The sequence below is a fragment of the Microtus pennsylvanicus genome, chromosome 22, assembly GCF_037038515.1.
Source record: "Microtus pennsylvanicus isolate mMicPen1 chromosome 22, mMicPen1.hap1, whole genome shotgun sequence".
NCBI lineage: Eukaryota > Metazoa > Chordata > Mammalia > Rodentia > Cricetidae > Microtus > Microtus pennsylvanicus.
In genome coordinates, this window is record NC_134600.1 from 9,177,795 (window position 1) to 9,204,834 (window position 27,040).

At 50.0% G+C, this 27,040-nt stretch overlaps 1 protein-coding gene across 2 annotated transcripts in view; it reads left to right on the forward strand.

Annotated features, from left to right (window-relative positions):
• The window catches only part of Stat1 (signal transducer and activator of transcription 1), a 40,900-nt gene extending 16,832 nt beyond the window's left edge, over nt 1-24,068 (forward strand). For both annotated transcript variants that reach the window (XM_075955990.1, XM_075955991.1), the window contains exons 8-25: nt 1,724-1,815; nt 2,114-2,265; nt 4,296-4,454; nt 5,012-5,104; nt 6,300-6,359; nt 7,933-7,962; nt 8,050-8,143; nt 8,996-9,037; nt 10,347-10,430; nt 10,932-11,030; nt 11,979-12,114; nt 13,992-14,041; nt 14,651-14,745; nt 15,785-15,930; nt 17,218-17,403; nt 18,300-18,375; nt 19,300-19,399; nt 22,512-24,068. In XM_075955990.1, the coding sequence (XP_075812105.1) occupies nt 1,724-1,815; nt 2,114-2,265; nt 4,296-4,454; nt 5,012-5,104; nt 6,300-6,359; nt 7,933-7,962; nt 8,050-8,143; nt 8,996-9,037; nt 10,347-10,430; nt 10,932-11,030; nt 11,979-12,114; nt 13,992-14,041; nt 14,651-14,745; nt 15,785-15,930; nt 17,218-17,403; nt 18,300-18,375; nt 19,300-19,399; nt 22,512-22,526 (1,709 nt within the window). In that variant the 3' untranslated portion in view covers nt 22,527-24,068. The remainder of the gene's footprint in view (nt 1-1,723; nt 1,816-2,113; nt 2,266-4,295; nt 4,455-5,011; nt 5,105-6,299; nt 6,360-7,932; nt 7,963-8,049; nt 8,144-8,995; nt 9,038-10,346; nt 10,431-10,931; nt 11,031-11,978; nt 12,115-13,991; nt 14,042-14,650; nt 14,746-15,784; nt 15,931-17,217; nt 17,404-18,299; nt 18,376-19,299; nt 19,400-22,511) is intronic.
• Nucleotides 24,069-27,040: the final 2,972 nt, after the last annotated feature.

Consider the following 27,040-nt stretch of genomic DNA (forward strand, 5'->3'; position numbering starts at 1 on the left):
AGATGTTTTCTGCATTTCCCCCATCTACTGTAGTGAACATTTGCCAGATGTTTTTTGTATTTTTCCCTGTCTGCAGTAGTGAACATTTGCCAGATGTTTTCTGTATTTTTCCCCTGTCTGCAGTAGTGAACATTTGCCAGATGTTTTCTGCATTTTTTCCCTGTCTACAGTAGTGAACATTTGCCAGATGTTTTCTGCATTTTCCCCTGTCTACTGTGGTGAAGGTTTGCCAGATGTTTTCTGTATTTTTCCCTGTCTACAGCAGTGAACGTTTGCCAGATGTTTTTTGATTGGTTGTCTGCTTTGGGCTCCTGATGACCCAGGCCAGTGTGTCTTACGTGCCCAGTTCTGCTGAAGAAGCAGATATTTTTCTTTGCAGCACAATCTTGTGTCGTGTTTAGCAGCATCTGTGGTTCCATCACCAGATGCTCATAGTACTACCCAGAAACCCCCAGTCGTGACGATCAAAATTGTCCCCAGCCTTTGTCAGACGTTTTAAGGGAGGAGAACGCCGTCTTTGTTGACAAAGGTAGAGTGGTACCCAAATGGCGTTTCTGTGTCCTAACTCCGCAGCGCAGCTCGCGTGTGACAGCAACGTCACCTGTTTTAGTGTTGCCTTTTTAAAATGATAACAGAAACTAAAGTGACCCCAAAAGGTCAGGCTGCAGAGCATGGCGCCCGGGTAATCATCTGGTCGGTAGGGACAGATTATTAGTGCGGGGGGAGAAGATGCGGGGCAAAGGGTCCGCAGCTGCTGCTTTCTTGTTTGTCTACTTTTCAAGGCTACTGACGAGATCTGTGTACACTTAAGTAAAGTTTTGCACTAAAACCTGGACCATGACTTAAGTACTAGATTTCCAGTTTTTCATGGGAATTTATAATTTTCCAGTCCACGTGGGTTGCCGAGAACTGGTACTCAGTTTAAGCAGGATGCACTTAGCTGTTTATATACTTAGGAGACGTTTTTCTCATTTTTTTCCCCAGTAAATACTGTCTTAGTATCTTTCCCTATGGCTGTGAGAAAATACTCGAGCGAAAGCAGATTAAGGGAGAAGGGTTTCCTTTTAGCCCTCAGTTCACAGTGCAGTTCCTTACAGTGGGGTGGTCGTCAGCTTGAAGCGGCTGTCACGTCGCATCTACAAGCTGGAAGCAGAGAGAGACAAGGATGCTGCACTCAGGTCCCCTCTTCCCGTTGTGTAGTCCAGGGTCCCTGCCCAGAGACTAGTCCTGCCCACTGCCCGGGTAGGGTTTTCAGTCACTGTAATCCCTCGCAGGCATGCCAGGAGCCTGCCTCCAACACAGGCCTCTGTCCCTGGTGCAGGCATGCTGGGAACCTGTCCCCAACACAGGTGTGTGTCTGTCCCCAGCGCAGGCATGCCGGGAGCCTATCCCCGAGGTGATTCTAGATTCTGTCAAATTATCAATTTTTTTTTTTTTTTGGTTTTTCGAGACAGGGTTTCTCTGTGGTTTTGGATCCTGTCCTGGAACTAGCTCTTGTAGACCAGGCTGGTCTCGAACTCACAGAGATCCGCCTGCCTCTGCCTCCCAAGTGCTGGGATTAAAGGCGTGCACCACCACCGCCCGGCTCAAATTATCAATTAACCTCAAACAAGAGTCAGATTTCGCATTTTTATCACATTTTACGTCAACTCGTGTGACTCTTGCTTTGGTCGGATTGATCTTTTTGCACGTGTATGCCTACCTCCTCTTCCTTCTTTGACAGAAAGTGAAGCCAACGGCGTGGCCAAGAGTGACCAGAAGCAAGAACAGCTGGTACTTCAGAAGATGTTCCTAATGCTGGACAATAAGAGAAAGGTAGCGGCTGCTTCCGGTTTAAACGGGAAAAGAAAGTTCATTCTTTAAATGCATCTTTGTTTGGGGGTGGATAGAGACCACTTATAGGAGCCCCTCCCCTCCTCCCACTGTGTGAGCCCTAGGAACCAAGCTTGGGCTTAGTGAGCATCTTTGCCTGCTGAGCCACCCCACCAGCCTGGAGAAAGTAGACCTCTCCAGCTGAGAATGAAGAGAAACACGCTTTGCTTTAAAAAATCTTCCCAAGTTCAGTAGTTACCAGTGAATTTACACACAACCCTGAGGCTTCCTTTTCCTTTAGGAAATAATTCACAAAATACGAGAGCTGCTGAATGCCATCGAGCTCACGCAGAACGTCCTGATCAACGACGAGTTGGTGGACTGGAAGCGAAGACAGCAGAGCGCCTGTATTGGGGGACCGCCCAATGCTTGCCTCGATCAGCTGCAGAGCTGGTAAGCTGTGCCTGCACTGCAGAGTTTGCAGATGACCTGCTGGATGGCCAGAGAGGGGGCACGGGCAGGGGAACAGGTGCTACTACTGACCTTGGAAGAAAGATCTCAGCCCCTTTCTGGAACCGGCCTCGCTATGATGGCCCTTGAAAACGAAGCAGGCTTCTCTCTCACACAGGGTCCACATTCTCTCTGCGTCTTTGTTTAGAAAGGTCACCCTGGCAGCAGGCTGGAGGACAGAATAGAAACAGAAGCCCACCAGCCAGTTCACTGCTAGCCTGTTACCGTGGTCCAGGGAAGGGCCTCTGAGATCCGCTGAGGATGGAGCAGAGGAACCTTGGAATGGAAAGGAAGGGATGGTGGTCTTAGATGTCACCAGGCACCCCGAGCCAGAGGGCTAGTGGGGTTATTGAGATTGAACTGTTTTTTTTTAATTTATTTATTATGCATACAGTGTATTGCTGCTGGCCTGTATGCCTGCAGCCAGAAGAGGGCACCAGATCTTACTATACTACAGATGGCTGTGAGCCACCATGTGGTTGCTGGGAATTGAACGTAGGTCCTCTAAAAGAGCAGTCAGGACTCTACTTCTGAGCCATCTCTCCAGCCCCGAAATTGAACTATTTTTCTTTTTGAAGTTAAAATTAACATACATCCATTTATCTTCATCCTGTAAATTGTCCATCTGTATCCTAAGTAGCTCATGGGTAGAGGAGAGTTATCCAACCCTGTATGACCTTGTACCTTGTACCCTGAGGATGCTGTTTTCCTAGGCCCTCAGCTGGTCAGCCCTGGGCTATCTGGAGACCGTGGTGGTTGCCATGGGTCACAAAACCTCTTTCTGTGGCACTGACTCTCAGTATGTAGATTGCCATTTTCTCTGTGAGTCACTGTTGGAATGGATCTCGTGGGAGACCCTGGCAGATTCTCCACAGCAAAGCACCCACATCACGATGAGGAGCCCCCCTGGTGATGTGGGTCCGAGTTGGAAAGCCCCCAGGAGAAGTCGGCATTTTCCATGAGGGGCAGGTGTTTTCTCAAAGATTTTCTACTCTGGTTCTCTGAGTAAGTGTGTGGTACCCTGGGTGCCTGCCTCAGAAGTGGGACGCCATTAGCAGTTGACTGTCAGGAAGGAAAAGCCCCAGGGCAGTCACTAGTGTCCTCTTTGGTCAGGCTAGAGGATGTGACCTATGCCACTTCCTTCTTTCCTCTTCTGTCCTAGGCTACCCCAAGCCCAGCCCCTCATAGTGTCTCTAGGAGGCCTTGCCGCGTCAGCCTATCCTTAAAGCAGTGTTTCCTGAGGCATCAGCTCGACTGGTCCCCTGTCTGTCCTCTATGGTTGGCCCTTTTGAAATCCTAGCTACCCTGAAATCAGAGATTACCTGGAGGCCCTGCCCTGCCCGGTAGACTTGCTTTGTGTAGCTGTCTTCATCAGGGTTTCTATTGCTGTGAGAAAGAGAAAAAAAACATGACTAAAAGCAACTTAGAAAGGAAAGGGTTATTTCAGCTCACCACTCTCAGGTCATGCTCTGTAGCTAAGGGAAGTCAGGGCAGGAACCCAAAGCAGGAACCTGGAAGCAGGAACTGAAGCGGAAGCCAAAGAGGGGTGCTGCTTACTGGACTGCTCCCCTTGGCTTGCTCAGACTGCTTCTTATTCACCCCGGGATAACCTGCCCAGGGTTGGCACCACCCACAGTAGGCTGGATCCTCTCATGTTAGACACTGATTGAGAAAATGCCTACAGGCTTGCCTCTGGAGCCTCTGATGGAGGCTCTTTTTCAGTTGAGGTTCCCAGAAAAAATGATAGCCTGTCAAGTTGGCAAAAACCTCCAAGCCTGCAGCTCTCAGAACCGTGTTGCAATTCTTCAGTTGCATGCTAAGTTTTACTCTACAAGTAACTGAGCTGAAGGCTACAGCAGACTCCCACCTCCCCATCTCTCCCTGAGTGTGGATTCTGTGAGTCTCTTGAGGCCAGGCTGCTTTGGGACTGCGGCTCACTGAGACTGAGACTCGTGTCTCTCGTACCTCCCCAGGTTCACCATCGTCGCGGAGAGTCTGCAGCAGGTTCGTCAGCAGCTTAAAAAGCTGGAGGAGCTGGAACAAAAGTTCACCTATGAACCAGATCCGATCACCAAAAACAAGCAGGTCCTGTCAGACCGCACCTTCGTCCTGTTCCAACAGCTCATTCAGAGGTAAGCCCGGAGGACCGGCTGCCTTAGAAAGCCCATCGGTTTGGAAGGCTTTGGTGGGCTGCGCGAGGTTCCTGGCTTCTGCCAATGCCTCTTCTCCTTCTGCCCCTCAGCCAGTCTGTCTGGCTCAACAAGTCTGACCTCAGAATGTCCGTCCTTTCCCTTGTGCTGTGGCTTCCCAGTATGCCTGGCTTTCATATCCGGTCTTCTCATCTCCCGGGGCCCTTCACGGCCTTTCCACCCAGGCTCTGAGACCCACCGAGGCTGTTGGTTTGGTCCTTCATTCCCTGTTAGCCACATGGGTCCCTCGGGCTACTCCTCCATGGCCTCTTTCCCCATCCCCAGTGACCTGGAGGCTGCGCCACACCTAGATCAGACAGTGTGTTTCTTACCTAGTTTGTCAGACTCTCAGAATATTTTCGGGTACTCCGATGTTTTCGGTCCTTCCATTTTTCCATCTATTTCCTCTTTGGGGACAAAAATACCATTCATCTGTTTATTTTTTACCGCGTTAAGTGCGATGACAACTCTGACTTGTCTGCTTTCCTGGACATTTACAGCTCCTTCGTGGTGGAGCGACAGCCATGCATGCCGACTCATCCCCAGAGGCCGCTGGTATTGAAGACCGGGGTGCAGTTCACTGTGAAGTTGAGGTAATGAAGGGATAGTTCCGTATATGCACACGTGCCTGCTTTTTTGCTAATTGCAAAACAGTCCATTTTCATAGTAAGAGGAACTTAGAGCCTCGGAAATGTACATAACAGACCCAGTTCCCAGCAGCCTTCCCCCCATGAGCAGAGGTTCATAATGGAGCTGTGTGAATTCCAGATAGTCACCGCAACAGTGTGTGGCATGTACGTGGTCCTGTGAGTGAATGCTTTCACCAGGCTGGACCAGCGGCCTGGGATCTAAATACCCGTGCACAGCTGCAGCGACCATCCTGTGTCTATCCTCCCATAATCTTGCCATAAATATAAAACGACGTGCGTGCATATTTCACATATAGGCCCATGTACGTAAGTTTTAACAATTTCAGTTTTTAAAACCAGGGTGATATTTGTATGTAGTCTGCTTCTCTCCATGCTGGAGTCGGAGAGACGTTCTGCCAATGCTTTGGCGTATTCTGGGGAGTGGGCCGCATTCAGCAAGTGTTGCCCTGGGGATGAGCAGCTGGGCCCTGCAGCTCTGGCCTCATCTCCTCCAGGAGCGTCTGTGGCAGCACGGGCGGGCGTTGTTTCTCTGGCAGCAGCACAGTCAAGCAAGAGGGAAACCTAGAACTCAGAACCAATAGGAAAGAGGAAACCCCTGTCACCTGCTCCTGATTAGAGGTTGCAAGTCCATCCCATCCCCCACCCCCCTGTGCCGTGGTGTCTAGTTATCAGAGCAGAGGCTCACGGGATCTTAGTCCACTCTCTCTTTCTTCACGGCCAGTGATCGGGTGCCAACCTGCTTTTTTCTGACTAGGGTAGCAGTGGGAATTTCATTTCTTGGCGGTGCTTTATATTTTCTCTCGCTAGCACAGGAAATGAAATACAAGTTTTGTAAAGAGTAGTATCCACTTTTTTTGCCCATATAGTAATTGGTCAAGAGTGGGAATATTGGTTAGATCTGTGTTGGCGGGGTTCTGTACAAAAGCGTTGCTTTCACTAACTTCTGGTTAGAATGTAAAGTCGGCGCTATTAGTCCATTAGTGTTAGAATGTTGTCCCAGGTCATTGTGACTACCCTAACCTAAAAGGGAAAAGAGAGCAGCCTGTACAACTGTTTATAGTTGGGGAATTTACACAAAAAATACATTTTAGTCAACAGGTTTTTTTTTTAAGGTAATGACTGTTGTTTTTCTTTCCAGACTGTTGGTGAAATTGCAAGAGCTGAATTATAACTTGAAAGTGAAAGTCTCATTTGATAAGTAAGATTCCTTTAATCTCATCTAAGATACTATTTAAAATGTTGGTTTTATTAACGTCTCCATCCAATAAGCCAATTGGAAACTCTTCCCAGGACCTAGGGCTGGACTAAGGTCCTGAGACTGGCCGGAGGGGAAAGATGGCTGCTGAGCTGCCGCAGGGCCATCAGGACATCCTAGCAGACTGAAATCACTGGCTGCTTTTCTGAGGGCTGAGAGTGGTGCCTGGAGCAGGTGCTTCCTAGCTTAGAGTAAACAAAAGGACAGAGGAGATTGCCATTGGCAGGTCTATAGCCGGTGCTTCCTAGCTTAGAGTAAACAAAAGGACAGAGGAGATTGCCATTGGCAGGTCTATAGCCAGTGGACTTTGCACATCTCAGCCCCAGAGGAGAGGCCCTTAGTCCAGCACACACCCAAGGTCCAGGCTGTGGTCTGCAGCCAGCTGGGCGATGGTTTCTGGGTGACGTGAGAGACTGGGCTGGGGTGAGGTGGGGCTATGGAGCCTGCTGCACTCATATTAGGGACCCAGCCAGGGGCAGGATCTCTTATGGTGGCAGTCCACATGAAGGAGCCTCTGCATCTCAGTTAGCACTGACCTAGCCATATCGCTTACGCTGGAGAAACACTCTTCCCACCCAGACACCTACTGCTCTTGTCAGACTGTGTCTTGTGCTGGCTCAGTTCATTCCGGAATGCTTTGTCATGATTCAGAGAGGCTTCCTCTGACTTTCTGTCTCTCCCCACCCTGTTACGAGTATTCTTCATGGCACTCTGTGTCCGTGCCTTTCCTGTCGTCGTCTTTGGTAGCAAAACATCCCCCAAATTCAGTAGCTTGAAACCTCAAAGCGTACTATTGCTCACATCGTCTTCTCTTGTCCTCCTTTCCCTCTTCTTACCTGGTCTAGAGGAAGAATGTTAGTGGAGGGAGGTTGTTGGTTCCCGGCCGCCCTGCTAGCTCAGACCCGAAATAATCACACAGAAACTGTATTTATTTAGTATACAATATCCTTTCTGCATGTATGCCTGAAGGCCAGAAGAGGGCACTAGACCTCATCACAGATGGTTGTGAGCCACCATATGGTTGCTGGGAATTGAACTCAGGACCTTTGGAAGAGCAGGCAATGCTCTTAACCGCTGAGCCATCTCACCAGCCCTTAACTCTTACATCTTAATTTAACCCATTTCTATCCATCTGTGTATCACCATGTGGCTGTGGCTTACCTGCTAAAGTTCCCAGCATCCGTCTCCAGCAGCTCCATGGCTTCTCTCTGACTCCCCCCTTCTTTCTCCCAGCATTCAGTTTAGTCTTCCCCACCTACCTAAGTTCTACCCTATCAGGCCAAGGCAGTTTCTTTATTCATTAGCCAATAAAAGCAACACATAGACAAAAGGACCTCCCGCACCAGAAGACATATTTACTGAGTGAACTGCAGGAGGGCAGCAGGCTAGGAAGTCACTGCAGTACCCCCTGCAGCCTGTGCAGCCAGCTTTTATCTTTAATCTATACATCTGTCTAGCCGTCTGCATCTATTAAAACGTATTTCAACTCTACATGTGTGTTTTTTTTTTTTTGCAGAGACGTGAACGAGAAAAACACAGTCAAAGGGTAGGTGAGACGCCTTCTTTGTACTTTGCTCTCTTGTCTGTCTACGGGTTCGAAGCATTTTAAGGCTTTGTGTCTTGCGCTGCACAGATTTCGGAAGTTCAACATCCTGGGCACGCACACAAAAGTGATGAACATGGAAGAGTCCACCAACGGAAGTCTGGCCGCGGAGTTCCGGCACCTGGTAGGCAGAGCAGTTTGCTGTCTGAAAGCTGCCGTTGTCCTTAGGAACTCTCATAGTGTAGTGGCCCCTAGACTCGCGCTACCACAGCATCCTTGTCCCTCCTCGGTGTCCCTCGTCTCCTCACTGTGTGTTTTGACATGCTTACTCCAGAAACACTCTTGGGGCTGTACTGATCTCAGTCAAGTACGTCATCCACTCACATTAATTATGTGAGCACTTGCCTGTGAGTGGTCGCTGTGGCTCCCCACAGTGTTCTCAAGAAAGCCATTCCCACGGTCCATCCTCACCTCTCCCACCTTCCAGGTGTGTAGCAGCCTGATTGCCACTGTAGCAAGAGCCCCAGTCCACAGGTGTGGCGCCTTTTCACTGGGTCCCAGCTTATGAGCCACAGACCTCTTGGCTAGGGAGTTACGTGTGAGGCAAGAGCCTCTGCCCAGCTTGGGCATCCGAGAGTGTCCAGAACAGCCCTTTCAACTTCAAAGACTGAAGTGTGATCTGGGAGACTATGTCGGCCTGGGGTGCCGAGCCTAGCCTGGGAGACCTGGGGTGCTGAGCCTAGCCTTGGAGACTGCTGAGGCAGCCAAGAAGCTGCCTCCTGAGTCTGGGACCATGAAAGAGCTGCGGACGGTGCTGATGTACCATTGCACACGGAAGCGCCGTAGTTCAGGGGCGTCATCTCTTTCTGCGTGCCCACATCCCAGTAGGCTGCTGGAGGAGTCACTTTCCTTCCTGTTCTGCCGATAGTGTCACATACGTCTCTCTGGTCCTGATGGGACTGATTTGTGAACGAAGATATCAACTGTATTGGTTAGCCTTATGTGTAAGTTAACCATGTGGTCTTTTCTTTTACAGCAACTGAAAGAACAGAAAAATGCTGGCAACAGAACTAACGAGGTGAGCATCTCTGGTCTGTGAGGGGGTCCTGACCAGACTGATGTGTTCAGAGAGGACACATCACAGAGGTCCTTAGACCTGACAGGGAAGAGCACTGGGGTGTCGGTGAAAATGCCTCCCTGCCTTTGTACTTTTTGGGTAGAAGGCAGTGTAACCCACAGTCTCAGAGGACCCGCAGAGGCAGCCAACTGGATGGGGCACAATGGGCTTTTGTATTGTGCATATCTGGGTGAAGCCCAGGGATGACACCTACCATGGGCTTCCCCCAGCCCAATCATTAATAAAGAAAATGCTCTACAACCAGATCTTATGGAAGAATTTTCTCAAGTGAGGGTTGCCCCCCCACACTTGTGCTGGGCTGACATGAAACCGTCCAGCAGTGGCTGATACCGAAGACCTGGTGTTGCGAGGGTTCCCTGCCACCGTATCTCCTACATGGTACCATCGCCTTCTCACAGATCCCTTTTACAGCCTGAGCCTTAGGAGTTATGTTTGTGGCGATTGCAAAATGAGAGATGGTTGGACGTAGTGGCGTGCACCTTTAATCCCAGCGTTCAGGAGGCAGAGACAAATGGATCTCTGTGAGTTGGAGGCCAGCCTGGTCTATTAAGGGAGATTCAGGACCATGGCTACACAGAGAAACCCTGTCTCAAAAAAAAAGCAAAGGAAAGCAAATGACAAAAAAGAAAAAGGGAAATGAGAGATTGATAGACAAAATGCTTGTGTCTGGTTCGGTTTGCAATTGTCCTTGGTGCACACACCACTTGCTGTCATTCCACGTCACGACCAGTAGAGGTCACTGAAGCAATGAAGCAAATGGTGGTTTGTGCAGCGTAGCCACCTTCCAGTCAGCTTCCTTAGCTGTCTCTGTCACCTCCTAGGTCTCACAGCTCCCTTTGTGATCCCAAGGCACTTTGGAAGCTCTCCCTTTCTACCCAGCCAATGCGTTTATGACCGCCAAGTTAGTCCTTTCTGTAGAGGCTCTCGCTTGAGAGGCGTGTGCTCTCTGCCTGAGCCTCCATCGCCGCTTGAGCTGTGCGGTCCACGCGGGCAGGCAGATGGTTGGAGGTCAAGAGGATAAACCCATCTGTAGTGCCTTCCCACTGATGTTTCTCTCTCTAAATAGATTTGCTGTAATTACAGACACCTTTGAGAGAACACCTAGGCGCTGGGAACTTTAAAATCTGGGGGAGATTGTTGCACTCTGAAGTCTTCGGGACCACGGTTGATTTTTAGGATCTCTGCGACCTGTTCGTGTTCTGGGAGCTGCAGGGTCAGTGATCAAGCTGCCTTCTTTTCCTCTTCCTAGGGGCCTCTCATTGTCACGGAAGAACTCCACTCCCTTAGCTTTGAGACCCAGCTGTGCCAGCCAGGCCTAGTGATTGACCTTGAGGTGAGATTTACCAAGGGAGAACATGCTTGATTTTTTACTTCCACAGGGTTTTTATTTCAGAGTTAACTTACCTAATTGCAAGAAAAAAAAAAGGCGATCCCTTTAAGAACTTATTATTCTAAAAATTCTGTGTGTATGGATGTTTTATCTGCATGTAGGTCTGTATACCCCATGTATGTCTGGTGCCTGCAGAGGTCAGAAGAGGGCACCAGATCCCCGGGGATCCAAATTACAGACATTCGTGAGCCACCATGTGGGGGTGGGAATCAAACCCTGGTCCTCTGGAAGAGTGACCAGTGCCCTTGACTGCTGAGCCCCCTTTTTTGTCCCCAGGGTGATCTCCTCCAGCTAATACTAAGTTGACATTCGTGATTCGGGAAGCTGGAGGCTTGAATAAACCTTAAAAGAGACGTTTCGTAAAAGAGATGTTCTGATTGAGACAGGAGCTGCTGAGTGTTTGCCTGTGAGTCAAATGCTCTCAAGGTCTCTGTTCCCTTCCAGACCACCTCTCTGCCTGTCGTGGTGATCTCCAACGTCAGCCAGCTCCCCAGCGGCTGGGCTTCCATACTGTGGTACAACATGCTGGTGACGGAACCCAGGGTACGGAAAACACGTTTGCTTTAGTACAGTCACCCAAGGCTGAGCTGCCTGCCGCCTGCTCCCCGTGACCCCGTCCGTGGCTTCACTAAAGACTCGAGGGACTGGCAAAGTAGTCAGGCACATGTGCTGGCCAGTGATTTCCCTCCCATGGGCACGAACGCAGGCAGCCGGTGATCCGATTTCTCTGGTTGTCAAGGGAGTCCCTTGGTGTCGTTTGTTGTAAAATGTCAGCATTTGTTCAGTGAACATGCCCTTGTCTTAGAGGGCGAAGGGACTGCCGATTGGTTGTTGATTCTCAGTAGGAGAAATACTCGTGCTCTCTAAAGTAACCAGGAGCTCTTGTTAAATACAGAATCATTGCTTCCTGGGGAATTCCAGAGTTCAGCTTCATCAGCCTCTAGACACGGCATTTCCGTCAGCCCATCGACACGGAGCTGATATGCCCTTCTTTTGAAAGGCACCTTATGTAATGTATTTGACAACTTCTTACCAAGTCTCTAGCTCAATGCCACTGACGTCGTGCCTGGGTGAAGCTTTTCTAACACCCAGATCCTCTCCTCAACGGACCCCTGGCTTTCTTGTGCTTAGGCACATCCTACTACATCAGCACAGTGCTTGGCACTGTTTTAAACAATGAAGCCACCCACAAAAATCACAAAAGTTCAAAAACCAGAGAGGCCAAAACAATTGCCAGTGGAGATAAAAAGCCAGGACGTCTTCTGTTCCATCTCACTTGGGAACATCAATGCGTGGCTACAAGGTTGCCTCGAGTATCAGTTTTGTAGTTAAAAGGAAATGCTAGTGAGGAAATAGATTCTAACCGTGCTAGCTCGGAGGCTTCTCATTCCCAGCTAGAAGCCTGTGTGTCACAGAAGCTAGCACTGAGCTCTGGGGCCTGTGCTGCTGGTGGCTCCCCTGTGACCCCAGCTTCTGGGTGTTTCTTTCTAGAACCTCTCCTTCTTCCTGAACCCACCGTGCGCGCGCTGGTCCCAGCTCTCCGAGGTGCTGAGCTGGCAGTTTTCATCGGTCACCAAGAGAGGTCTCAACGCCGACCAGCTGAGCATGCTGGGAGAGAAGCTTCTGGGTAAGGTGAACGCCCACCCGCGGCAGCTTTCGCTTTCCATCTGTCTTTATTCTTTCTTTCTTTCCTTCTTTCTTTTTTGTTTTGATTTTTTGAGACAGGGTTCCCCTGTAGCTTTTGGAGCCTGCCTTGGAACTGGCTCTGTAGAGCAGGCTGGCCTCGAACTCATAAAGATCCACCTGTCTCTGCCTCCTGAATGCTGGGATTAAAGGCGTGCGCCACCACCGCCTGACTATTCTGTTTCTTAAAGGTAGGAGAACGTTAAAAATTAGTTGGCTTTTTTATTACAGCCAACTGTAGCCAAGTGAGAGGAATGCTTTGAAAACAAAGTTAAGTCCTGGCAAAGGAGCAGTGAATCCCCCCATGCACACGCAACCCCACCCGCACAGACTCCATATCACCTTCCCACGCACTCCACCCCACTCCCACACACCCCACACCATCCCCACACACCCCACACCACCCCCACGCGCCCCACACCACCCCCACGCACCCCACACCACCCCCACACACCTCACACCACCCACACCCACGCACACCACCACTCTCTTAACATTTCTGGTACAGGATTTCAGGGTAAGTTTTCAGATTATAAAATATGTCACATGAGCCTGAAATGAGTTATCGATGAGACGGACGAGCTCAGACCTGTCCTTAGGGAGTAAGCAAGGAAAGTCCCTGACACAGAATAAAGTTCTAGGCTTAAAAGCCCCAGACTCTCGGGCCAGGCGGGCCCACGTTGCAGGAGGCAGGGTCAGCTCTGTCATCAGGGGAGGCTGGACCAGGACAGGGGATTCTCTCTTAGTGGCTGATGAATGAAAGAGCCAGTCATCGCTGACAGACCTTCCAATGAACGGGAGTATCTGAACCACATCTTTAAGATTCCATCGACTCCGTTGTCCATCACAGACTGCAGCGGAAGTGGGCCCTTCTCAGCCAGGGGACCCTCCGCAGCGCCTTCTCCCCAACTTGCATATTAAGGGAGGTCTCAGGTCTTGCTCCGTATTTGCATTTGATGAGATTCAAGGATTTTTTTCCCTGCTTGTTGCTTACCTGTGGTTTTCCTTAAATGAAGGCAGTGGATTGTAACATTAGGTCAGACCGGGCTGTTGTAGTTCTATGGCTAAGCCTGACTGTGGCTTGCATTAGTCTGAGCCGCTGTCCAATCTGGGAGAAGGCAGAGGGAAACAACAGAAGTCTAAAGTCTAAAGTGAGCGTATGGAGCCAAGTACTAGTTCTGATGATCACGGGGTGATCTTGGTCTTACTTTGAACTGTTCAGCTCATCTGTAGGGCTTTTGGTGGGGGAGACTTCGTGTAGGCAGTTAGGGGAGCAACGGGAAATCATGCTGGGTGGGTTTGGGAGGGAGGGCTTCTCCAGAGAGACTTGCGGGGACAGATACCAGAGTAGCATCAGCTTGGAAGGGAGACCTAAGAGGCAGCAGACGGCTCTGTGATGCTTCAGTCTCCAGCATATTTCCATAGTCAGAAGCCCAGTAATCCCCGCCGTTCCTTCCTGCCGTGAGAATCAAGGCAGCAGACAGGCGTGCTGGCTGGTGCACATCTGTAATCTCAGTGCTGGGAGAGAGAGAGGCAGGGCCAAGGGAGGGGTGATGAGTTTGAGGCCAGGCTGGCTACACAGGGAGAGCCTGTCTTACAAAATAAAGAAGTGAAATACAACCACCACTCATAGGGTTTCGACTATTTGATGGTGTCCACTTGGTCTGTGTAGCTGCCGACCCATTTCCGGTTACTGGACCAGAGAGCCAGTCACCCCTTTGCACTAAGTTCTTCCATCTTGAGCAGCTATATACAAAGTTGTCCATCTGGCTAGAGTGTCCGATCCATTTCAGTCTAATAAAAGGGCTACTTCCCCCTTAGGTCCTAACGCGGGCCCTGACGGTCTCATTCCGTGGACGAGGTTCTGTAAGGTAGGTGCTGCCTGGGTTTTACAGCTCTGACCCCGCGTTCTTTCCACTCTGGGGCGGCTTTCCTATTTCTCGCGGTGGCAGCTCGCTGTTTGCTTGTTCTGGCATGTTCGTCCGCCCCCTCACACCCCCTAGGCCAGTTGTTTACTTTCCTTCGGTTCAGGAGGTTGTTCCAAGCCCGACAGGAAGCACCTGTCTGGGCGATAACATTCTTCCACACCCCAAAGCATCTCCAGTCCCTCACGGCGGCCACTTAATCAGCAGGGTTCTGGCTGAGGCCGTGTGAAATGTGTGCAGTGACCTGTGCAGAACCGCTCGCGCTGAGGGCACTAGAACAGGATGTTGATACCCGGTTGGGCCCCGCCAGCTGGAGCTGAGCCGCTCACACTGGCCCTGACTCCAGTCATCTGGGAGAGCATCCCTGCTGGGGTGCTGCAGTTGGGCCAGGGTGCCAGGGAAAAGGAGAGCGCCAATTAGTCAGTCAGAGGCTAGGGACTCGGGCATCCCCTGCTAAGGGACAGCTGTCACTCGTGCCTGAGCTGGGGCCTCTTTGGAAGGGACAGGGCACGCCACTGCTTTTGTCTAACCAACTGTGCGTTTCTGTGCTTGCAGGAAAATATTAACGATAAAAATTTTTCCTTCTGGCCTTGGATCGACACCATCCTGGAACTCATTAAAAAACACCTGCTCTGCCTCTGGAATGACGGGTAAGGGTCACCGAGGGCTGAACTTGGAAATGGTTTTTAGCATGTGCGCTTAAGGCTGCGACAAGGTCTAAGCTGGGCTTCATTACTTGAGAGGAACTAGGTCTCCTCACAGACGTGCACACGTACAGGAATCACAGCTGTCTGTGAGCACAGCAAACTGTAGGCCAGCCAAGGCTACCCAGCGAGATTCTGTCTTAAAAATAATAGAAGAGGTGCCCTCTTCTGGGCTGCAGACATATACACAGACAGACTATTGTATATATAATAAATAAATAAATATTTAAAAAAAATAATAGAAGAGAAGGGGTTAACTCATTTGTCCCGGGATTAATGGCTATCTCAACCCTAGCTTCCAGTTGACAGGAAGTGCCCCGCCCCGCGCCCTGGTGTCTGCGCTCTGTGCGCTGACACCCAGTTCGCGAGCTTCGGGCAAGGGGGCTGGAGGTTAAAATACACAGACACACACAGAGAGACAGCGACACGGGTCATCCTTGAATTCCCCAAGAACGCCCTCTTTATTGTGTTCAGGGACAGATTATATAGAGACAGCCACGCCCCAGCCAAACCCACCAGAAACCACTCTCCTGCCATCAGGAACTCCTGAAGGTCTCGTGCTCAGAGCAGCTGTAGGTACTCAGATCAGGGGAAAACAAGAAATTCAGGATCTGGGGTCTCACTGATCCCAACAAGGAAGTGCTGGCTGGCGTATAAAAATGCACCCTCTGAGCCCGCATCTCCAGTACGAGATGCATAGACAGTCATTTTCATGGTGTTTAAAATCAGCGAGGACCGGAAGAAGGCCCCTCACTTGTTTACGGAGCTTCATGCCAATGCCGCGTTCCTCTCGGTTCTTACTTGAGCACATCCGTGTGTAAGGGAGAGGCTTCTGTAAGCCTCGGTTAAACATTTTGAATGTGCGTTTTTTATAATACGTTCTGTTTTCTAGTGGCAGCAATTTTCTTAGATTGTTAAGTCAAAATGAAAATTAAAACTCATGGATGAAATACAAAATATTCCTATTAATCACTCTAATGTCCAGGTGCATCATGGGCTTTATCAGCAAGGAGCGAGAACGCGCTCTGCTTAAGGACCAGCAGCCGGGGACGTTCCTGCTGAGGTTCAGTGAGAGCTCCCGGGAAGGCGCCATCACGTTCACGTGGGTGGAGCGGTCGCAGAACGGAGGGGGTGAGTGAAGCGGGTCTGCGCACGCGCAAACCTACCGTCCCTGCATCCATCCCTGCAGAGCGATCAGTTTGGGTAGCTTTGGAACTGAAATCGCGTATCCTATAATTACATAAATAAGCTCCCCACCACCGGGAATACCGGTGTCAAGCTGCCCGGGACACGTGAGAATGATGCCTTTCAGAGCCCAAGGCCAAGTTTTTCCTTTCTCTCGGGTCTGTTGCCTGCAGATCAAGGATATGAGTCAACACTATCTGCACCCCAGTTGTTGGCAGGGATCACATTTCCCACAGTGTAGGATTTCAGACGCAGCCCGCTCCAGGATACCTTGCCTGGGCGAGGACCGACTTTGTGGGCCGCGAGGATGGGGTGCAGCTCCGCCCACCTTCAGGGGAGGGACTTCGTCTCTCTGCCTGTTAGATACCTGTTTAAACAAACGTAGCTCCGAACGCAGCTTTCCTGTGATAAGACGGGGCAGGTGGGAAGAAGGAAAAGTAAACAGTAACAAACCCATGGTTGCTTATGACTTGCCGCTGGAGGGGAAGCAGGGACTTCTTGTTTTCAGGAGATAGAGTCAGAAAGAAGGAATACTCTTCTACTTTTTTTTTTTTCTGATGAAAACAGCCAGAGACTTGGATTCAGGGCCAGTGCCGGCAGTGGGCTCTGAGGTCTGTCCCGTTTTGTTTTTTCCTGGTAGTTCATTTCCCAAGCCCATTGAGAGATGGGGCTAGGAGACCGCTCAAAGAGGAGCAGGGCAGCATGGGCTACAGAATTGTCAGAAACCTGAGGGAGAGCCCCAGCTTGGAGCAACAGGGCACGCTCTGCTCCGAGGTGTCCTGGGCTCCGAACACCTGAAGCACAGCTTATGCCCTGGGAGACTATAGGGAAGAAGTAGCTTGCAGCAACTTGGTTTTGTTTGGAGAGTTGCTTGTTTTAACAAAACGGGGTTTTTCACTATGAAAGAAAAGTAGGAAGGGGGTTCATCTTTAATAACACGATTTGCAGCCCGAGCCCAGTGACCCAGGCAGAGGTATCCGTGGATGGGCATTGCTTTGTTAAAGATGCAAGCTTTGCACTGGAACTAGACCCTGAGCAGAGGGCAGCAAGTGTGTTGTTCCTGAACAAAGGCAGCGCTTGCTTTTCCTCCGAAGGCAGGATTAGAACACAGAGGCCCTGGGTGGACAGACCTCGTGGGCTGTACCTGCTCCTCACCAGACTCTGCCTGCAGGAACTTTAGACCTCTCTGAGGTGCCAGGTACTCAGTCAGCCTCCGTGATTTCCTCCTCCTAGAACCCGACTTCCACGCCGTTGAACCCTACACGAAGAAAGAGCTTTCAGCGGTTACTTTCCCCGACATTATCCGCAATTACAAAGTGATGGCTGCTGAGAATATCCCAGAGAATCCCCTGAAGTACCTGTACCCCAACACTGACAAAGACCATGCCTTTGGGAAGTACTACTCCAGGCCAAAGGAAGGTGAGTGTGCAGCCCGCCGTGGTGCCCCAGATGGGAGAGGACAGCAAGGTCTGTGGTGCTTGGTTGCTCCCAAGCGAGTTCCAAACACATTGGTCCTCACCATCCTATCAGTGGCTCATGATGGCACAGATGCCAGTCCATCGCTTCTGAATTGACTGGGCAGGGTTTTTTTAGACAGCGCCATACACTCAGTACAGCTGAAGTGAAATATCGCTTGGCCTGCTGTGGCTAGTATGCAATGAATACATATTTCTGTTCTGAGGATACTGGGAAAATCCGTGTCTGGTTTTTATATGTTTTATATGTTTGTTACTGCTTTCTCCACGTGAAAGGGTAGAGGGTAGGAACCAAGGCCTGCCTGGGTTCAGGATAAATGAGAGGTCCATTCGGGTGGGCTCAGTTGCTTCTTAGAGCCTGTGGTTGTGAATCTTAGGGGCCAGAGACTTCTCGAATGCAAGTCTGCCTCTCTGGTCATGGGATCACATTCGGGAAAATTCATATTAGACCCGCCCAGTTTTGGAACATGCCAACAAAGCTAGTAGCTGTTTGAAATATGAAGTCTAACTAGCAGTACCTTGACTCTGGGGCAAAGATCCCTTTAGGCTACCCCATGGCTGTGCATATTCCATCAGCTAGACCAGCCTGACCTTGGCATTCCTGGGCTTCATTTGTCTTCCTGCAAGACGACAAGCCTTGGGAAGAGGCAAGTGGCTAGACCCCTGGCCTTCTCTTGGCCGTTTCTCCATTCCTACTAGGGTCTCAGATGACCTTGGCAGGAAGGTCATGACCCCGTACGCGAAGTTGTCAAGTCAGACAGAATGGGTCCATCGAAGCGACGGTTCCGTTCCCTTGTAATTTCTGCTAACGCGAATGCCGTGATGTGTGCTTGCTTCCAGCCCCAGAACCAATGGAGCTTGACGATCCTAAGCGAACGGGCTACATCAAGACCGAGTTGATTTCGGTGTCTGAAGTGTAAGTGAGCTCGGAAGACTGACATTGTCAGAGCCTCACGCCAGCCTGGCTCCTGGCTGGGGCCCTTGGATGGCGTTGGCTCGTAGCTTGCTTTTCTGCTGTAGTTGATGCTGCCATTACAGTTGGACTTTTTGGAAAGATCCTGACTAGCCCCCCGTGTGACTGCTTGCAAGCATTTTACTGCCTTAAGATAAACAGCAACAAAAATCCCAAGCGAAACAGCAATGAACAAAATAAAAATAAAGCGAAGTTGTATGTAAGGAATCTACTTTCTCCCCAGATTGATACTTTGGAAAAGTATGAATAAAATAAACAAAAATGGACGATTTGGGAGAGTAGTTCTTTTCAAGTCAAGAAAAGGCCAGAGTCATAACCGAGATCCACTTCCTCCACTTGCGTTTATTTTGTTGTTTCATTCCACAAAAGGCAGAAAGTTTTGGAAAAGTCACTTGTCAGTTATTTGGCTTGCGGCACTGTCTTGGGGTGAATGGATGTAGTCTTCATGTAAAAACACTCTGTGGAGCAGCCTTATCTGCATACAACCCTCAAGGTAGGGATGAGGGATTCCCCCAGACACCTCTCTGGTGCTTTTCTGTCCAGGGTAAGCCTCAGAAGACTGCCCACGCAGATGACACCGCACACCGCTCACACCGAGGCTCCACCAGGCAGCAGGGGTGTAGGCTTCAGTCTTGACAATCGCTCACTCATGTCTAAAGTTTAGTGTATCCCCCCCCTCCCCGGGGCCGGGCTGGGGACATAAACCTCCCACGATCTGCAGTCTTCCCGACATGTTTTATAAGGTGTACGCTCTTCTGAAATCAAAATACGAAGTGGTCACTCAACGGCGGATAAGAGAGAGTCTCGGTGCATTGCTGCCTGTGTAGCTTGCGGTTAACACTGCCCTCTCTCCTCTCTCTCTTCTAGCCATCCCTCTAGACTTCAGACCACGGACAACCTGCTTCCCATGTCTCCGGAGGAGTTTGATGAGATGTCCCGGATAGTGGGCTCTGATTTCGACAGTATGGTGAGTACCGTGGCCGGCTCGTCCCACCCTGTCTGTGAGGAGCAGCCTTGGGCAGAGAGAAGGCTTTTTAGAGAGATGAGCCTGTATTTAGGACAGCTGCAGCAGCAGCAGCAGGATCTCATCCCTAGTATCCCAGGTGTTCATATTCCCTTCCCCGGGCAGCAGGAAGGCCTAGCTGTACTGACAGTTAACACACTAAGAGACCAAGGTTTTCCCAGGCAGATGTATTCCCATGGCTGCTTAGGGCCTGGGTGAAGGAGTCATCCTTAGGAAGGGCAGATGCTGGTTGGTACAGCAGTTCCGCACTCGCTCACGGGGGCGGGGGGGGGGGACAAGGAGGAGGGGGTGAGAGTTCCACTTGCTATATAGGATGCTAACTCATTCTGCCAGCTTTTGAGGCTGTGAAGGACGGGCATGAGGAACGGTTCAGGGAGGGATCTAAATAGAAACACGGTGTTTGCAAAAGAGACAGTCTTCTTTGGGGAGAATGTCTTTCAGCTGCTCCAGTAGGACCCCTTGCCTTTCAGCCTGAGAGCCGGCATCCCACGTGTTCCGTCTGGGTGACTGGCAGTCTCGCTGATGCTATTTCATTTTAAGCCCCTTGCCACACAGAGTTAGGCCAGTTCGCTAAGTTCCAAAGCTTGCTTGATGCTTTCAAAAATCATTCTCTTAGCTGTAGCAGGCATCAGGCGGTTCTTTACCTAGCAAAAAAACGTGTCCCGTAACGAGAGTCAGAGATGGGGACAGGAGAGAGAGGAAGGCTTCAGCCACGGATGTCCGTGTGCTCAGGGAAAGCCTGTGTCACCTCCGCTGTTGCCTGTCCCTCACATGGGACCTCACAAAGTGGACTGGGAAGCTCAGGAAATGCTTTCGCAGAGCTTCCTGGCTGCCGAGACTGGCGGAGCTAGTGTGGTCACAGAACCGTGCGGAGTTCTGGGAAGCGAGCCTCCGGTCTGTGTACAGCAGCACCCTGATACTGCTGTCAAGGGTGTTTGGCAAATCTCATATGAAAGTGGAATAATGGCAAAGTTTGATTGAGAACGTGTAAACCTGAGCAAAGGGTCTGAAACCAGGGTGCGTTCTCACGCCTCCGCTGCTGCCCAGGAGATCTGCCACGTCACCTCTGCCGCTGTGTGCCAGGCAGAAGCTCTTGGCCTCTGTTAAGGCAAAGGCAAGGCAGTGCTGGGTGGGAAGCCTGTGCCTGGAATTTGGCATACGGTTCCAGCTGCCATCACTGTGGGTCCCCGCGACCTACTAAATCCCTAGTTCCTCCTTTTGTGCAAGGAGCACGACTTTCAGTACGCCGCAGCCGTGAGAACTGGAGAGGGGGGGGCTTCACACCCTCCAACAAATGCCAAGAAATGGGTTCGTAGCCTCCGGATACCGTTCTGTTCTAGCAATTTCATCCGTCTGACTTATGGAACAGATGCATAGGATGTATAGATACAATAAATTAGTTTGTGAGAAATATCAGCTGACCACAGTAGTCTCCAGGTGAACCCCAATGGTCTCAGAACCTCTATAGAGGTCCTGGTCTGATTGGACAAGGTGAGAATGGGATTGGCCTGCAAAGCAGCTTAACGTCACCACAGTGTGCTCCGTCCTCGACCCTCTCCCCGACTTCTGTCCCGTGGTAACTCTCGGGAGTCAGAGTATGAGGGCTGAGTGAGGCGGCTCTGCCTAGAATCCCAGCAGTTACGAGGCCAGGGCAGGAGGAGCTGATGTTGGCGGCCACATTGGGCCACGCAGACATTGTCACAAAACACATGGAAGTAGGTGTGTGCTCCGAGGTGAACTCAGCTGAGCTGGCTTATTTCCATGAGGAGGAGGCAGCCGTAGACTAGAGAGGTAGTGAGGGTGGCTAGCCAAGCCAGCCTTGGCGGTCAGACTCCTGAGGTGACTGTCCATGAGGGCCAGCATCTGAGGACTGGTTTTCTATGCTAGGACTTGGGTATTTATTTATGTAGCATAACGTTCCCATACAGTGGACTTGCCTCTTGGGGCTGGGGTAGAATCCGCTTACTTTCCTAGAGGCCTTTGTCCAGTCTTCATATCAACGCTGCCCGCTAGTTTCTTCTCTGGCACTGGACATTTTATACATGCTTTCTTCGACCAGCCCTGTGTGCTGGGCACTATTAGCCAACTTAGGGTATGAAGAACTTCACAGAGTGGCAGGATTTGGATGCAGGCCCTCTCTCCCGTTCTCCTTCTCTCCCCTGTTCCTGCAGTAGTACGCCATTTTAACTACAGATCTGTGTCAACAAGAGTGCCGTCTAAGAGACAAACCCACCAACACGGCTTTCAGTCTCAAACTGCTTTCCTAGAACTCCCTAGAGGCTTTGGGGTCTAGTGCCTAGGCTGGTGAAGTCTTCCCTGTGAGGCTGCCCTTCACTCCGAAGGGCGTTTAGCAGGACCCTGGCCTCTGCCCTAGAATAGACGCTGCTGGGAGCACCTGCACACGCATACCCTACGACGGCAGGGGCAGCAATGTCTGCAGAGCAGCCAGGGCACGGAACCATCCTGGAGACATCTGGGACCGCCCCCGCATGGGAGCTAGAGTCAGTGGCAGGCCAGTGTCCTCCGACGGACAGCTGGCTGACCACAATCTCCTGTATCCAGGGCCACAGGGCAGGCTAGGGTGGGGAGCTGAAGGGCTCTGTAGTGGCTTTACTTCTCTGACCCACATCTGAATCACGGGCTTTGTTGATTTTGCCTACCCAGCGGCCATTAAGGGACTGTCATCATTTTTCCCTTATCCCTCTCCCCCGGGTGCATGTGGCTCAGCATTCCCCCCTCCCCCCCCCCCCCCCCCGCTTTTGAATGAGCTGATTTACCAGGCTGCTGCCTCGAGACCTGCATTAACAGCAGAAAGCTTTCTGTAGTCTGTCTGGGTTGAGTCACAGATTTAATCCAGAGTCATAACCCATCAGCTTAGGTGGCGGAAGCAGCCCTGAGTAGTTCAGGGAGGCTAGGCCATGCCAGCCCTTCTGGTCCCATGTGGTAATGTGCTGTAGGGGGCATCCCCTTGCTCCGAGGGCAGTGGTGTAAGATACACGAGTCACATGTCATGGCATCCGAGTAATGACCCTAACTGCATTTTGTCTTTTTGCAGATGAGCGCAGTATAAACATGAATTTCTCTCTTCTCTGGAGACATTTTTCTTCCCATCTGTGATTCCCTCCTGCTCCTGTTCCTGTTCCTTCACCTGCTGTGTTTCTAGGGAAATGCAAGAAAGAACAACACGGTTGTTGCCCCCTGTTGCTAGCGAGTGGATATTTCTCTTCGCTAGAAACCCGTTACTCCGAAGGACTTCACGCGTCTTAACTGAAGGTGAACCGGAGAGTCACTTGTGTAAAGTAGATTCTGCGGACAGAGCAGAGACCCGCCCAAGGCGTCAGGACTAGACTGGCAGTGTCTGGGAAAGGTGAGGAGTAGAGTGACCTCTAGTAAATGCTGTGTCATCAGTGCCCAACCGCCACACATCACGGGACAGTCCGCAGTGTGATGTAGGAGCGGTTCTGTCCTGAAGATACTGGCATGCTCCCTCTGCTTTATGGCTGGAAGTCTTCCGCTCTTTTGCCTATGGCACACTTCAAAGCCAACTTTATAATGCAGTGATATGTCAGACGATAGTGGACATCCTTCATCTGAGTGTGGGGGGAACAGGGGTGTTAGCACATCTTCTACACTGGCCTGTAAAACTGCAGGCACGATTGCGCTCTTCGGTGACCTAGCTTTGTTGTTGGCTGCGGTTAAGCGAAAGTAAACACCCACAGAAGAAAGAATGTTTTCCAAATTCTCAAGTAGTTTCTGTTTAATATATACTCCACCAAGCTAAGTGGGTCTTGCTGTCATTTTGGTCACCCGTTGAATAAAACTATCTTTGCACATCCATTAAGGGAGCCAGCTTTTTTAAGGCAAACTTTTTTTTTTAAAGTTGAAATTACAGATCTAGATAAACCCAGCAGTTTTATTCATGTTCTTGAATGGGCTGCCTTTATTATTTCTAGCTGGTTGTCTTCATTAGCCACGAAATTAGAAAAACTAGTAACTGACTTGAATCATTAGCTAAATACGAGGATCAGATAATTCCAAAATACATTCTGTGTCACGGTACTGAACACTCTTTTTCACTGATAACGGGCTTTTTCTGCCAACTATGTTCATATATCGTTCCGTGGTCTGCCCTGTGTTGTCAGACGACTTTGGAGGAACAGTGTTTTATGGTGTGTGCTGTATTTCCACCTTCCTCCGTGGCCCCAGCACAGTTCAGTGGTCCAGGGATTGCGTGGGTTGCCAAGGTTCTTCTGGGCAGCTGTCCCAGACTGCTGTCCGTGCAGCCAGGCTGCGTCCCATTGTCCCTGCCACAGCCGTGTGCTATGGGCTGCACTTAGCATATGCACAGCCCTTTCCGTGGTCCCCAATGGAAGCAGAGGCCTCCTCTCTTTCCGTGTACAGCCTGGGACTGGCTGGGCTCTCACAGACTCTTAAACGGAACAAGAAACAAACCATTTTAAAAGTACTGTGTCTAGATGCTGAGATCTCACTATTGCTTACGTCGTCTACTGAGAACGGTTGCTGTGGTTTCATTCTGTTGAACTAAGACTTTAAAAAAATGTTAAAATGTTAGCCTCCTATTGGTATTTAATATAAAGATATTTAAAATGTCTAGTATTGTGAGTTGGTTTAATATGTATCTCATTGACGTATCAGGCCTATTTTAAAATAAGATTAATGACACTATTTTTCTAAGTGTTACTCTTGCTTACTGTCCTGGTAGCCACAGTGACTCTGGCAGTTTAGGGTAGGCATCATGGTGAGGTCACTCGTGAGGCAGAGGCACAGGGATCGGAAGTGTAAAGCCATTCCTGGCTACGTGGCAAGTCCAAGGCCAGCCTGGGCTACATGAGTTCATAACTCTTGAAAGAAGAGGGAGCAGGGACAAAAGAGAGGTGTCTAACTTAGTGGAAGAAAATCTCTTTAAATTCTTAAGTCACTGACGTAAGAAGTCACCAAACGTCCTAGCTTAAGGATGTTTGCGTTTGAGTATGTCCAGGATGGCATTTTCTAAGAATAGAGCATATATGTCCCACTTCGGATAGACTGATATTACTTAGGCACTGTCTGAGGTGGCATTGCATAAATGGAATCTACTGACTGCCTGAACACTAATGTCGAACATGAAGGCATTGGTCAGTAAACAGAGCAGATCCATGGTGCCCGACGGCTAAAGGGAAGGCACCAGACGATGCTGGAAAGTTGAAAAGTCTTTGACTTTTGGAGCTTGGCAGCTGTCCCCATCTTAAGGGGATGATTTATCTGAGGGCATCTTTTGTTTAAGATTCATTCATTCATTCATCAAATATGTTGAATATCTGTCTTGAACCAGGCATTCCTCTAGATGCGCAGAAGACACTAGTAGACAGAACAAATGCCCCTGTCATAAACGTAAGATGTTCTCAGATACTGGGCTATATGCTCAGCAGACACTTTCCCCACTGAAGCCCAATGGAGATTTTGTGAAGTAAATGTAGCCAGTGGTCAGTGGTTTGGAGCCCTCGTGGCTCTGGCAGTGGACCTAGGTCCAGTTCCCAGCACCCACACGGCATCTATAACCCCAGTCCCAGGAGATCTGATACTTTCTTCTGACCTCCATGGGCGCCAGGCTCATGTGATGTGCAGACGCACACAAAGGCAAAACATGTATACACATAATCTAATTTTTTTAACTAGTCAAAAGCTACTGATCCTGTCAGTGTTACAGGAAAATGCATGTAATTTCCGAGAAATAACATCTAAGCCAATTACAGGAAGCCGAGACTCCTCAGTAGTGTTTTAAAGTCTGGACAGCTCAGTGGTCATCAGCAAGGCGAGGCTCTCAAGTTCCGGGAGTCCAAGCCTGGGCCGTGGACTGTGGACTCTGACTTTAAAGGGACAGTATGATGTAGAAAAATAATCCTAACTTATGACGCTTATACTGAGTACACCAAGTAAAGCTACCCAAAAGGTAGAGATGCCATTATATCTACCATCGAACTCGTGGACTCTGTATTTCATAATGCTGCCGTACTCAGTTCGTTACTGTTGGCATGTTGGCAGCCCTTCCTATGTCTTCTGCGTAAATGATACCTTGGTGCCCTGACAGTCTAGCTTCATAGCAGATCGGCTGCTAGAATGTGAAAGGCAGCAGGAGGCACGGCTGGTCCCGTAAGGCCCAGTCAGGTCAAGCTCCAGAACAGACACGAGCCCTCTGAGCAGTCCTGCAGAGCCTGCCTTTCCGGCCTGTGGCGTTAGCTTCTGTCCCCTCCTTTTAAAACAGCTGCCGTAATTATGACAAAGCCTAGACCCTTCTGTCTCCAAACACTACACCCCCTAGCCTACCCATCCACACCCTTTCACACCCAGATGCTTTCCCATTCGTAAAAAGTGTGTAAGTGCCACCCAGTGCTTCCACGGGCTGCTTCCCTGAACACCCATGAGTTATGAGCATATGTTACCATAGGGACTAACAAATAAAACTAACCTAAACTCCTAAAAAAAAGAGTGCCATGAAAATAGAGTGATCACGGTTAGATGAACAACTAGAACGTTTCCCTGTTGGGGTTATCTGTGAGCTGTGCACTGCCACCAAGTTTCCATCTGCAGACACACGCGTGTTCAGTAGGCGCTGACTCATGTCGCAGGACTTGGTGGCCCCAAAACTCACCCGAGAGACTCTAGTAACTGTTAGCTAATGTAAGTGAAGATATGTACTTACCTGTAACTGTGTGGTAGGGTGCAGGGAGAGAATATTGACTAAGAGTTGCATACCGTGGTCCACTGTTGGGTCCCAGCTTCATCAATAAAAGTGTGGGTTAGATCAAAGAATTCCATGTGTTATTAATAGAATATTAATTATTATTATTATTATTATTTTGGTTTTTTGAGACAGGGTTTCTCCGTAGCTTTGGAGCCTGTCCTGGAGCTAGCTCTTATAGAGCAGGCTGGTCTCGAACTCACAGAGATCTGCCCGCCTCTGCCTCCCGAGTGCTGGGATTAAAGGTGCGTGCCACCACCACCTAGCTATTATTATTATTATTAAAATAATAGAGATGGCCCTAACACCACAGCCACTGTAACCAAGCCGCTTGGTTTGCGGCACAAGACTCTGATAAAATGAAAATGGGAGTGGCATGGTGTTCATAAACCTTTGTGGTTAGGAAACCAGACACTGATTTAACCCCACGAGGACCAGGGCATTCTGGAACGGAGAACCATTTCCATGTGTGGGGGACTCGGGAGCCGCCAGCCGGGCCCACTCAGATCCTGGTGTGGCGGTCCTGGGACAGCTCCCCAGTAGACGTCAGAGCTCCATGGAAACGTGATCTCGTCCAAGGGTACCTGCAATGGTGCAGTGCAGCCCGGTATCCTGATCACTTTAACTGTACAGGCACAGTGCGAGCTTCTGGAGAGCTGAACAAGCCTGCCCATCCCTAGTATCCACAGCTAGGTCCCCACATCCTTGCCCTGGGTCCACACATCCCACGTGACTCTGTGTGTTCCCTGGCCCCTAACAGGCTGGCTGTAAAACAGCTACAGACTCACAACTCAAAAGTGCAGAGAAAAACCTTAGTTATTTTAAGAAAATTCATTTCTCACGGC